At 49.0% G+C, this 14174-nt stretch overlaps 1 protein-coding gene across 1 annotated transcript in view; it reads right to left on the bottom strand.

Moving 5' to 3' along the window:
- Positions 1-12083: 12083 nt before the first annotated feature.
- The window catches only part of NOTCH3 (notch receptor 3), a 31844-nt gene continuing 29753 nt past the window's right edge, over positions 12084-14174 (bottom strand). The window contains exon 33 of the mRNA XM_045991626.1: positions 12084-14166. Within this exon, the coding sequence (XP_045847582.1) occupies positions 13114-14166 (1053 nt within the window). The 3' untranslated portion in view covers positions 12084-13113. The remainder of the gene's footprint in view (positions 14167-14174) is intronic.

Genomic DNA, 14174 nt, shown 5'->3' on the forward strand with positions numbered 1-14174 from the left:
GCTCCCCAGTGCCCATCAGTGCTCGCTGTGTGCTGGGCAAGGCTGCTGCCCCAGGGAAGATGCATGTCGCATACACACATTCACACACACGCACGCACACATGCACACACGCACGCACACATGCACACACGCACGCACACACATGCACGCTCCCTCCCCCCAGGGCTGGGAGGAAGAAGTGGATCACTAGATGTTATACACACATTGCCCAGGCTTAACTTCTTATAGTGACCCCAGCCCCGTCAATCCCTCTCCCTACTCTCCCCAGAATTGTCCAGTGTTTTCTCTGGTGTTTTCTCCAGTGTTTTCCTTTTCTATACTAACCCCCCAGACCCACCCTAACTCAAAGGCATCGTTCTCACCCAGCAGAAGCCTGCAGTACCACCTCCCTCCAGTCCATCCTCTGTATTGGCCACCAAAACAGAAGGCTCTGGCTGTGTCCCCTCTCTACTCAGAGACCTCTGTGGCTCCCCATTGCTCCCAGCGTAAAGTTTGAAATTCCCCATTTTCATATTCAAGACCCTTGTGATCTAGCCCCTGCTATCTCCTCTACTTCCAAATCCAGCCATGGTTCCACACAAAATGACATGCATCCATTTATCCGATTAATCATAAGGATGTGAGGCATAGACCCAGCCATTCCAACTTGCTGACCCTTCTTCTGACATTCCCATGCTGTTTGATACCTTTTTGCCCACCCCCTCCCTCCATGCTATTCTCTCAGGAATTTCTTTTTCCCTCCTCCTAGCCTCCTGGGAAATTCCTGCTTCTCCAGAAAGACACATCTCTATCACCTCCCCTAAGAAGCCTTCCCTGATTACGCCAGGCTAGTCACCTGTGGCATCTGCACTCCCCGACATCCTGGGATTCCTCTTCATATTGTCTGTGTCCTTGTGTGTCTCTCCCTAGCCTGTGAGCTCCCTGGAATGGTCCTCCTCCCTCTCCACCTTCCAGGAGCTTTAAACGCAAATGATGAGCTCCCTTCTTGCCATGGCCACTCTCTTGCTTTCCATGGCACCTGCTTTTTCTCCACCCCCACACACCACCCTTTCTCAGTCCCTTCCTCTCACAGCATCTAAAATTAGAACTCCCAGAGTTCAGTCCTAGACCCTTTCTTCTCTCCCTAACTGATAATCTTTTTTTTTTTTTTTTTTAATTTTCCCCAGCTTTATTGGGATACAATTGACATATAACATTGTGTACGTTTAGGGACATCTGGGTGGCTCAGTCAGTTAGGTGTCTGCCTTTGGCTCAGGTAATGATCCCAAGGTCCTGGGATGGACCCCCTCATCAGACTCCCTGCTCAGTGGGGAGCCTGCTTCTCCTTCTCCCACTCCCCCAGCTTGTGTTCCCTCTCTCACTGTCTCTCTCCCTGTCAACCAAATAAATAAAATCATTTTTTAATTTTATTTATTTATTTGACATACAGAGATCACAAGTAGGCAGAGAAACGGGCAGAGAGAGAGGAGGAAGCAGGTTCCCTGCTGAGCAGAGACCCCCAAGTGTGGCTGGATCCCAGGACCCTGGGAACATGACCTGAGCCAAAGGCAGAGGCTTTAGCCCACTGAGCCACCCAGGCGCCCCAATAAATAAAATCTTTTTTAAAAATTGGGTAAGTTTAAGGTCTGCTGCCTGTTGATTTGATACACTTATATATTGCAAAATGATTACCACCAAAGTGTTAGCCAATACCTCCAACCGATCACATAATTACCATTTCTTTTTTTGTGGTGAGCCCATTTAAGATCTACTCTCTTAGCAACTTTCAAGTATATAATACAGTATTATTAACTATAATCACCATGTTGCACATTAGATCCTCAGAACTTGTTAAACTTTTAATTTTATTTACTTACGTAACAAAGAGAGAGACAGTGAGAGAGGGAACACAAGCAGGGGGAGTGGGAGAGGGAAAAGCAGGCTTCCCGCTGCACAGGGAGCCTGATGTGGGAATCACTCCCAGGACCCTGGGATTATGACCTGAGCCGAAAGCAGACGTCCAACAACTGAACCACCCAGGAGAACCAGAACTTGTTAATCTTATAACTGGAAGTTTGTGTCCTTGGATCAATATCTCCCCATTATCCCCACCTTGAATTCCTGGTAACCACTATTCTATTCTCTGTTTTTCTGAGTTTTGCTTCTTGAAATTCCACATAAGAGTGATATCACACAGTATTTGTCCTGTGTCTGAGTTATCTCACTTAGCATCATGGTTCACCAAGTTGTCACAATGGGCACAACTTCCTTCTTTCTTGTGGCTGAATAACAAACATCCCATTGTGTGTGAGTGTGTATACACACATACATACAGATACACATTATAAACAATGTCTATTATATATGCAGTGTATACACACACACACACACATCTTTTTTTAATTATTTTTATTAGCATATAATGTATTTTTTGCCCCAGGGGTACAGGTCTGTGAATCATCAGGCTTACACATTTCACAGCACTCACCATAGCACATACCCTCCCCAATGTCCATCACCCAGCCACCTTCTCCCTGCCCCCCACGCCCCAGCAACCCTCAGTTTGTTTCCTGAGATTAAGAGTCTCTTACAGTTTGTCTCTCTCCCAATCCCATCTTGTTTCATTTTTTCCTTCCCTACCCTCCACAGCCGCCCACTCTGCCTCTCAAATTCCTCATATCAGGGAGATCATATGAGAATTATCTTTCTCTGATTGACTTATTTTGCTCAGGATAATACCCTCAAGATCATATGAGAATTGTCTTTCTCTGATTGACTTATTTCGCTCAGCATAATACCCTCTAGTTCCATCCATGTCGTTGCAGATGGCAAGATTTCATTTCTTTTGATGGCTGCATAGTATTCCATTGTATATATATATATATAAAACACATCTTCTTTATTCATTCATCTGTTGTTGGACGTCTAGGTTCTTTCCATAGCTGGGCATCTTTATGCATCCATCTACTGATTGACATTTAGGTTGTTTCCACATTTTGGCTATTGTGAATAGAGCTGCGGTGAATATGGGAGTCCTCATGAGGTATTTAATCTCATGAGTTAAATTTCATGAGTGTACATGAGCTCAGTCTCATGATTTTGCCTACCTCCTCTAGACGTAGGCAAGAGGAGGTAGGCACTACCTCCAGAAGTACTCCTCTGGTCGTAGTTGGGTTCCCCCAGAAGCAGCCCCTCTGACAAGGATTCCAGTGGAGGTAAGTTAATTTGGGAGGTGAGCCCAGAAAAGGCAAGTAGGGGAGTGGAGAGAGGAGAAAAGAAAGGAAAAGAAGCTATGAAAGCATGTTTCTCAAGCAAGCTCTCCCTGGAGCAGTTGGGGTTCATTCCCTCTGTGGATATATTCACTTCAAAGGGGTAAGGGAGCTGAGGCATGTAGACACCAAGCCCAGCTGGTCATTGTTGAGGGCTGGTGCTGGGGGTAATTCCCCAGCAATCCTGGCTGGCTGCACATGTGAGTGGAGTAGGCTTTCATGGCGGAGAATGCCCTCAGACAAACAGATGTGAGCACTGGCTGGGAGAAGTCAGGCTGATGTTCACTAACCTGGTCAGAGCAAAGCACTATGGACAGGGGTATCTGCTATACCTCGTTTTCCCCCCTTGGTCTCTGACACTCCATCCCAGTCTCCTTCTCTTCCTCAGCCCTAAGACTGGGGCTATCCAGGGCTTTAGTCTTGATGCTCTCCTCTCCCCCTAGCTGATCAGTATAATCATATGGAGTTAAATCCCATCCCCATGCCAGTACTCCCCAAACCTACACCCTACATCACTCACGCCCTCTGAATGGCAGACCCATAATACCAACAACCAAAAATCAATCAACATGAGGAGTGATGTCAGCAAAAATGTCAGGGTAATGACCATCAAAAATTCCTCCCTCAGAGAGCAATGAGAAAATTGGAATTGAACAGTGAAGGTGAGTGCATAACCGTGTGGAATATACTATTACCCACTGAACTGTAAATGTCTAAATGGTGAATGTATGAATTTATGTTTAAATGGTGAGTGGTGGGGCACCTGGGTGGCTCAGTGGGTTAAGCCTCTGCCTTCAGCTCGGGTCATGACCTCAGGGTCCTGGGATCTGGCCCCACATTAGGCTCTCTGCTCGGCGGAGAGCCTGCTTCCCCCCTCCCTCCCTCTGCCTGCTTCTCTGCCTACTTGTGATATCTCTCTCTCTCTCTCTCTCTCTCTGTCAAATAAATAAATTTTTAAAAATCTTTTTAAAAAATGGTGAGTGGTGAATTTTACAGTATGTCTTAATTTAAAAATTCATTAATGTGTGATGCCTGGCTGGCTCAGCCAGTAGAGCACGCGATTCCTGATTTCAGGGTCGTGAGTTTCAACCCCATATTGGATGTAGAAGTAACTTAAAATAAAATCTTAAAGGGGCACCTGGGTAGCTCAGTCAGTTGAGCATCCAGCTCTTGATTTCAGCTCAGGTCATGATCTCAGGGTCATGGGATCAAGCCCCAAGTCGGGCTCTACAGTCAGCATGGAGTCTGCTTAAGATCCTCTCTTTTCCTCTCCCTCTGCCCCTCTTGACCACTCCCACACGCTAAATAAATAAATAAATAAATAAAATCTTTCTAATTTTTTAAAAATTAAATAAAATCTTAAAAATAAATATCAATCGGGGTGCCTGGGTGGCTCACTGGGTTAAACCTCTGCTTTTGGCTCTGATCATGGTCTTGGGGTCCTGGAATCAAGCCCTGATTTGGGCTCTCTGCTCAGCGGGGAGCCTGCTTCCCTTTCTGTCTCTACCTGCCTCTCTGCCTACTCGTGATTTCTGTCAAACAAATAAAAAATAAATAAATTTTAAAATAAATAAATAAATAAATAACAATGTAACCCACCATATTAACAAGCAAGAAGAAAAGAAAGAAAAATTTTTAATTGTATCAGTTGACACAGAAAAAGCTCTTGACAAAATCCAACACCCATGCCTGATAAAGACTGTTAGCAAGCTAGAAATAGGAGGGACTGACACAACTTGATGTTCTGCTTCCACACAAACCTACAGCTAACATTCTACTTAAAGACTAAATGTGTTGGGGCACCTGGGTGGCTCAGCAGTAAAGCCTCTGCCTTCGGCTCGGGTCATGATCCCAGGATCCTGGGATCAAGCCCCACATTGGGCTCCCTGCTCCATGAGGAGCCTGCTTCCTCCTCTCTCTCTGCCTGCCTCTCTGCCTACTTGTGATCTCTGTCTGTCAAATAAAGGAATAAAATCTTAAAAAAAAAAAAAAGACTAAGTGTGTTTCCCCTAAGATATAAAACAAGGCAAAGCTGTCTCCTTTTACCACTCCTATTCAATATCATCCTGAGGTCCTGCCCCACACAATAAGGCAAGAAGTTCCTAGTCACGACACTGAAAGCTAGGAAATGAAATTATGTGTCCACTCAAAGCCTGTACACAAAATGTTTATAACAGCTCTACTCATAATCTCCAAAAACTGGAAACAACGCAAAAGTCCACCAATGAGTAAATGCTCAAGCACACTGGGATACATCCTTGCCGTGAGGGAATATTACTCACTAAGAGAAAGAGGAAACTATTGGAATACGTAACACCATAGATGAATCTCAAAGATCATTATGCTGAGTAAAACAGCAAATTTCAAAAGGTTACAGAATGTATGATTCCATTTGGTGTGTGTGTGTGTGTGTGTGTGTGTGTACGTGTTTTAAGGCAAAAGTAAAAGAATGAAGAGCAGATCAACAGTTGCCAAGGGTTAGGACTGGTGGGAAGGCATGACCACAAAAATGCAGAGTGAGGAATTTTCCTGGAGTGGTAGGCTAGACGTAAATCTACGTACATGTGAAAACACAGATCTGTGCATGCCTACAAAGTAAATTTTGTAGTATGTTATTTTGAAAACTAAAAAAAAAGAAAGAAAGAAAATATTTAAATGGGAAAAAGATCTGAACACATACTTCACCAAAGATGATGAGTCTCAAATAAGCAAATGATGAGATGCACTCATTTTCAAATTAAACACAAATAAAAAGCACAGTGGATGGGGCGCCTGGGTGGCTCAGTGGGTTAAAGCCTCTGCCTTCGGCTCAGGTCATGATCCCAGAGTCCTGGGATCGAGCCCCACGTCCGGCTCTCTGCTCTGCATGGAGCCTGCTGCCTCCTCTCTCTCTGCCTGTCTCTCTGCCTAGTTGTGATTTCTCTCTGTCAAATAAATAAAATATTTTTAAAAAAAATTTTTTAAAAAGCACAGTGGAATACCACTATATCACCAGCAGAACTAACATTAAGAAAACTGACAATAGCAAGGGTTAACAAAGATGTGGAGCCCCTGGCGCTCTCATGCATCGCCAGTGGGAAGGCAAAATGGTACAGCCGCTTAAGAAAACAGTTGGACGGTTTCTTGAAGGTCGACAAACACCATAAAACCCAGCCATCTCACACCTAAGGAAACATACCTAACAGAAATGCAAACGTGTCCACATGACGAACGTTTATAGGACATTCATTCATAACACCCCAAGTTGAAAAGTACCAAAATGTCCCTCAACTGACAAATGGATACGCCAATCGCTATGCATCTGTAACGCACGTCATGCATACGGTCGTCAGCAATAAAAAAGCACATGACGCTCATAAGAACTAATGTATCTTATAACATGGATGAGTCGCAAAAGCATTATGGCGAGTTTTTTTAATATTTTATTTATTTATGTGACAGACAGCGATCACAAGTAGGCAGAGAGAGAGAGGAGGAAGCAGGCTCCCTGCGGAGCAGAGAGCCCGATGCGGGGCTCGATCCCGGGACCCTGGGATCATGACCTGAGCCGAAGGCAGAGGCTTTAACCCACTGAGCCACCCAGCTGCCCCACTATGGCGAGTTTTGAAAGCCAGATTCAAAACGCAACACACTGCATAATTCCATTTGTATGAATTCTAGAAAAGGCAAAACTATAGGGACGGGCAGCAAACCCATGATTGTTACAGCCAGAGGTGTGGGAGGATATTGACCACACAAGAGTGTGGGAAACATGATTGTGGTAGTGGCTTTGTGACTCCATTTGTCCAAAGTCATCATTTTTACACTTAAAGCAGATTAACTTTATGTTAGTAGGGCACCTGGGTGGCTCAGCTGGTTAAGGATCTGCCTTCAGGTTAGGTCATGATCCCAGGGTCCTGGGATCCAGCCCCGCATTGAGCACCCTGCTCAGCAAAGAGTCTGCTTCTCCCTCTGCCCCTCAACCTGCTCGCGCTCTCTCTCTCTCTTTCTCTCTCAAAAATAAATAAATAAAAATCTTTTTTTAAAGTTTATTAAATGTTAGTAATACCTCATAAAGCTGAACAAAAATAAATGAACAGGTAAATGATGGAAGGAAAGAAGGAAGGAAGGAATGGAGGGAGGGAGAGAGAGAGAGAGAGAAAGAGGAAAGGAAAGGAGGAAGGAAGGAAGGAAGAAAGGGAGAAAACATCCTCCTTTCTTCTTCTGGGAGAAAGAAAGAAAAAGGAAAGAAAGGAAGAAAGGGCAGGATGTAGGCAAGTTGTGGGACTGGACCTTGGAACTTGCAATGATAGAGAGACTTTACCACCCCTAGGCCAGAAGGGCCAAGGAGAGGGAGAGAGAATAAATACTCAGACTCAAACAGAGGGCAGCTAGGAGAGTACCACAGCTACCCTGCAGGAGAAGAACCAGGAAAATACGTGCATTCTATTCTCTCATCTTCCATCTCATTGGCCAAACCCAAATGGAAGCCAGAGGATAGAGGAGCCCAATGACGCCATCTGCTTGCGTCATCCTCCCAAGCACAGAACAGAGTGGAGAAGGGTGAGGGTAGGTCTGGAGGGGCGAACAGCGGGCACACAGCTGTTTTAGAATTATCTTTTCAGTCGAGAAGCCTCTGCCCCTCGCCCACACACAGACATGCTCTCTCTCTCCCTAGAATAAATAAATAAATCTTTTTAAAAAATCAACTAGGGTAATGAACCTGAATGTCTCTGAAACTTGTGGCTACTAGTAAAGTCACATGCACAGGAATCTTTGAATCTCACTAGCTCACTGAGGAAGTGAACAGACTTCCTCTTCTCCCACGTGACACCCCTCCCCCAACCATTCCAGGGAGCCCCCAGAGCAGAGAAGTCTCACATGTACTTAAAAAACCTGACTCCACCAGACATGAAAATAGGTTCCACCTTGTGGTACAAGCATCTCCAATTTATTTTTTTAATATTTTATTTATTTATTTGACGGAGAGAGAGAGCGAGAGCACAAGCAGGGGGAGCAGCAGAGGGAGAGGGAGAAGCAGACTCCCCACTGAGCAGGGCGCCCGACGTGGGACTCGATTCCAGGACCCTGGGATCATGACCTGAGCCGAAGGCAGACACTGAACGACTGAGCCACCCAGGCGCCCCTCCAATGCCCTGTTTATATAAGTCAGGGTTGCATGATAAAGTAAGCAAAGTGGGTGGTAGAATGACTTTCTCTTCCTTTGAATAGCACTCAGGAAGAAGATCCCCAAATGTCTTGGTTTCTCCCCGGTTTCTTTCAACTCATGCACACAACCAAGATGGCTCTCTCTGGAGCCAAGGATTCAAGTGCAAAGACTTTATCTGAAAAATTATTCAAGAAATACCCAGTATGAACATTCCAAAAAGGAACACCCCACAAAGTCCCAGGGAAGGGACTCCCAGGAAAGTTAGTTGCTGCCATGGGCAATGGGCTCAATCCCAGTGGACATCCTCTGAGTCTGTGGGATGCATCTCTGAATTTTCCCCACAGAGGAGCAAGGAGACTGGGGTATTTATCCATCAACTCCTATCCACCTCTCAGTCTTGAGGGCAATTCCTGCCCCACACAAGAGAAAGCCCCCAGGTGGAGAGTTTTTGGAGTTCTGAGACTCTGCTAACATCTGGAATGGTAAGATCCAAAGGGACACAGTGGCAGGCCCACTACCCATCCCCTAACTCGCCTGAAATACCATAAGAGCAGAGAGTGGGCCATATAATTCCTCATTCTACTCCCAACTAGTCCAGAATTTGGCATGCAGTAAACGCCCAACAAGCAACCAGAGGCTAGATGAACATGCAATAAAATAAACTTAAGACAATGACAAAAGAGATTATTCCATCTCCAAAGATTTATCCAGAGGTGGGGAGAGAGAGGGAACATGTATTAGTTGTTTCCACAGAAAGCCTACTTCTGCACACCTGATTGTCCCTAAGTTTAACACACACACGCACACACACACACACACACACACACCCCTCCAGTTTTAGAGTAGAGACCAATTGCTTTAAGAAATCAGCACATCTGGGGCGCCTGGGTGGCTCAGTGGGTTAAAGCCTCTGCCTTCGGCTCAGGTCATGATCCCAGGGTCCTGAGATCGTGCCCCACATCGAGCCCCACATCGGGATCTTCGCTCAGCGAGGAGCCTGCTTCCTCCTCTCTCTCTGCTTGCCTCTCTGCCTACTTGTGATCTTTCTCTGTCAAATAAATAAATAAATAACCTTTAAAAAAAAAAAAAAAGAAAGAAATCAGCACATCCCACCTCCCATTGCCACAGTAACTAGTTGAGCGGTGGTGTTGAAGAGCAACTGCCCCCACTCCCAGGGAACAATTCCCCCCACTCCCAGGGAACAACTGGCCATGTCTGGAGACATTTTCCATTGTTGCAATGGAAGGGGACGTGTTGCTGCAAGCATCTAGTGGGTGGAGGCCAGGGATGCTGTTAAACTTTTTTTTTTTCAAAGATTCTATTTATTTATTTGACAGAGATCACAAGTAGGCAGAGAGGCAGGCAGAGAGAGAGGAGGAAGCAGGCTCCCTGCTGAGCAGAGAACCCAATGTGGGGCACGATCCCAGGACCCTGGGATCATGACCTGAGCTGAAGGCAGAGGCTTTAACCCACTGATCCACCCAGGTGCCCCCTGTTAAACATTTTACAATGCACAGGATCAGCCCCCAGAGCAAAGAATGATCTGGCCCCAAATGTCGATACTGTCAGTGTTGAGAAACCCTTAGTCAGAGGACAGATACATGATCCAGTTGGGGCCAATAAAAAAAAATCAACCTCAAAACTAGAAGCTTCTGAGGGCGCCCGGGTGGCTCAGTTGGTTGAGCATCTGCCTTTGGTTCAGGTCATGATCCTGGGGTCCTGGGATCGAGCCCCATGTCATGCTCCCTGCTCAGAGGGGGGCCTGCTTCTCCCTCTCCCTCTGCCCCTCCCGCCCCTCAGTTGTGCTCTCTCTCTTTCTCAAATAAATAAATAAAATCTTAAAAAAAAAAAAAAAAACTAGAAGCTTCTCAATTCTCTGGAAAGTGTAATATGGCCTATGCCCTTTGCCCTGATGTTGCGAACACAGAAGGCGGGTTAGAGCTGTGTGGGGTGGGAAGAGAGGTTAGGTTGGGTCCTAGTGGAGCCCGAGGGTGACGCTGATGCCCAGAGAAAAATCTATAGAGATAAAGAGAAATTCAGCCGTTGTTCACTTCATCTGAGCCACTAGATCCAATCTCCCCTGAAGCTGGTCTTCTTTAGTTAAATGAGCTGCTAAATTCCTTTCCTGTTTAAGCCAATTGAGTCGGCTTTTTGGTCACTTGCAACCAAGGGCACTCCAAATGGATAAGGTAGGCAGTCAGCGAGATGCGAGTGGGGGACAAATGCTTTCCAAGTGACCAAAAGGGCGACACCAAGTTCCACACAGCAGAGACAGCCCCGTGGGGGCGCGGAGAGGATAGACGTGAGTTCTCCCCTCCAACTGCTGCCCTCCAGGAACCTCTAGCTTCATAATAATACATTTACCTTGCAGTTCTGACACCCCCTGCAGGGGAGGGCTGCCAGGACAGTTCCACAAGGACCATTGGGTGGGGAGAGGGGGGGATTGCAAACCACCACCACTGCCCCCGGCTGTCCAGTAGGAGGAGTCCCTTAGATGATGGGAGGCAGCCCCAGGCAGAGACCACCCAAGCTGTGTGCCATGTTTTGACCTTACAAAATTGATGAAAGCAAAAGGGAAAGAAACCTATCACAAAGCTGGTAAGCAGAGAAGCTTCTTTTGAATCCCAGGCTTGTCTTCCTCAACCGACCCAGCTGCAATGCAGTATCGATTTGCAGAGCCCCCACGTCCCTGACGACTGTCTCAAAATGGCTCCAAATGATTTTGTACTGCAAAATAAAACCAAACTCCTGAAACCAGAGAGAGAGAGGTAGAGAGAGACGGCCCTAGCTATCACCTGTGACCCACGCAAATATAAAAGCAGGACAACCCTGACCCCTCGTAGAATTGCCACTTCCGGACCTGCCCACTCTCCCTTCCTGGGAGTACACGTTATCCTTTACTGTATCAAACTCTTGCTTGAGAATTTAACTCTCAATTCTTTCTCAGCCAAACTCAAGAACTAAGAACCGAGATCAGCGTAGAGGCAGAGAAGGGACCGGGCCAATGACAAAATGACAGGATGAATGATTATCCCATCCTCCTTTCCAGGAGGGTCCCCGGTATAAACACAATGTCGTTTGGGGGCACAGCAGGTTGCAAGACACTATTCAAGCTGGTATGTGGAATGGAGGATCCATTCCTCCAGAACCCAAGGGAGGATGAGGGAGAGGTGAGATTCCTGCAGAACCGGCGTTGGGCACTCGAGGAGGCAATGAATAAGGACCTGTTGAAGTCAATGGGATGCATGCTCAAGTCACCGGAATGGACGCTCCATCTGGAACTGAGAGACGCCTCCAATGCTCCGGAGACATCTGAGCTCTCATCTCTGCTTCTCCCTGCACGTCAGCCCCATTCCTCTGCTCTGTGCTCAGCCACCCTCACCACCCCAGCCTGGCCACCCGTATTTCTCCATCTGCCTTTGGCCTTAGAAGTTCCAGCAAGTGACCGCTTTCTTAGCACCTCATTAAAATCCTTCAGGGGCAGGGGACTCTGATGGGCTCACCTCGAGTCAGGTGACCACCTCTGAGCCACAATCAGTGGGGTCAGCTGTCAAAAGCGGAAACAGGGGCGGGAGGACAAGCTAAACGCCTTCACTCCAAGAAGGCAGCTCACACACTGGCCCTGGAGAGACGGAAGATCCACCGGTACCACCAACCGCGCCCCCCAGACACAGACCAGCGGCACGGAGTGTTAACTATTCCTTTATTAGGTGCTGAGGGGAGTGGGAGCTGTACAACACAAGGCTTGGGAACTTAGCTACACAGGGACTGTGGCCAGAAGCCACATTACAAAAATAGCCTAAAAATACTTCTATTCTGCCCCGGGGCTGGGCCAGGGGAGTACCAGGAGGAGGGGGCGCCACACAGGTGGCTCCTTCCCTTCCTAGAGTCCCATATTTACAGGGAGACAAAGTGAAACACACACATCTCCCCTGGTCATCCTGTTCTCACCTGCCACCCCCACCCAGTTCTCCAAGGCTCTAGGGTGGGGGGACCTGGGGCAGGCTCTGTGGGCCAGAAGGGTCCTTCCCCGGCAAAGCTATAGAACAAGTTCCATCTGGAATGCAGTGAAGTGAGGGAGGTGGGATAGGAAAGAGGCTCCCAAGTCTCACCCGAGCCCTGCCCCGGAGGGTACGTCCAAGGGTGCCTACGTGGTACACACCAGGGTTGTGTACTCGGTACACAGGACCCCGGTCATGCCTGTGTACTCGGTACACAGAATCCAGCTTGGCCGAATGGGCCCACAGACTCAGCCCCACGGGGGCACTGGGGGGTTTGCAGGGGCAGGGAGTGTCTCCATATATATATTTTGTAAAAAATAATAATAATAATAAGTTTGCTTAAATGAATTTGTTTCTATACAAAATGTAAAAAAAAAAAACAAAACATAATAATAATCCACTCGTGTCAGAGTGTAAGGACAGAGACCAGAGAGGGCGGGAAGGGAAGGGGGGAGGAAGAATGAGGAAGAGGGGGATACAGGAGGAGGTCCCAGGCTCTTCACAAGGCCCAGAGGGCGGGGGTCAGCACGCACCCCCTATAAATAAAGGAGAAAAAGCCTAGGCTGCTGACCCATCTCAGTCAGCTTCAGGGGGCTGGGAGGATTCCAGGAGGGTAGGGGGAGAGAGAAGGGAATGGAAAGGTCTAAAAAGAAAGAGAGTGAGAGTCAGGAGGGATGTCTGTTCGGCCCCCCAAAATCCAGGAACTGAAGAGCCTTCAGGCCAACACCTGCCTCTTGGGGGTGACCTCTGGCTGGGGCCCCAGCTGGGTTTGGGCCTGAGCTAGGGGGCCTGGGACGGAAAGGGGGAGCGGCTGGGCAGGCAGCGCCCCAGTGGCTGTGGCCGTAGGCCCCGTGGCAGTGGCTGGGCTGGGCGTGGAGTCTGACCAGTCCGACAGCGAGGGAGGCGAGGGGCTGGCCCAGTGCTCAGGGGACTCGGGGGATGGGGTCAGGTAAGGGTGCTCGCTCGGGACCCTCAGGAAGCGGGCCTTGGGGGGGCTGCCATGGGTGCCAGCTGCCGGGTACTCTTCGCCATGTCCCGCAGCCGCCAGATATGGCGGGGGCCGTTCCTGGGGGGATACCGGGGTCCCAGGATTCAGCAGCTGGGGCCCCGGCGCCAGCGGCAGCAGGAACGAGGGGCCTGGCGGGGCAGGTGGAGGCAGCCGGGCCCAGTCGAGGGGAACAGCCACAGGGTTCAGTAGACCCAAGCTGAGCACGCAGCCCCCGGGGGGCTGGCGCCCTAGACCCGCCCGGCCCGCACCACCAAGCTGAGCCAGGGACACGGCCGTGGCAGTGGCTGCTGCATAGGGCCCCTCGAGGGAGAAGCCGCCGGGGGACGCAGGGGGCCCACCAAAGGGCCGCGGGGAGTCCAGCGAGTCCACGGGCGACAGTGTGACCGAGCTCTCGGCCAGGGGACCTGGGCAGGCCAGCGTCAGCTTCTTGCCCCGTCCCCGGGTGCCCTGCGGCCCCAGCCCCGCCTTCCCTGGTGGCCTCCGGCTCTTCTTGCCCCCTGACTGTGCCACCTTGAGGCCAGGAAGGAAGGCCCCTGGGGGGCAGAGGAGGGGCCCCAGGCCATGTGGGCCATGAGGGCTGCGGGGCCCACTGGGCTGGTCCAGCAGGCGTACGATGTCCTGGTGCAGCCGCTCCTGGGCCACATCCCGCGGCAGCCTGTCCAGGTGGTCCGTGATCTCACGGTTGGCAAAGTGGTCCAGCAGCAGCTTGGCAGCCTCGTAGCTGCCCTCCCGGGCGGCCAGAAACAATGGAGTTTCCTCCTGAGGGG

Source organism: Meles meles, chromosome 20 (genome assembly GCF_922984935.1).
Source record: "Meles meles chromosome 20, mMelMel3.1 paternal haplotype, whole genome shotgun sequence".
Lineage (NCBI taxonomy): Eukaryota > Metazoa > Chordata > Mammalia > Carnivora > Mustelidae > Meles > Meles meles.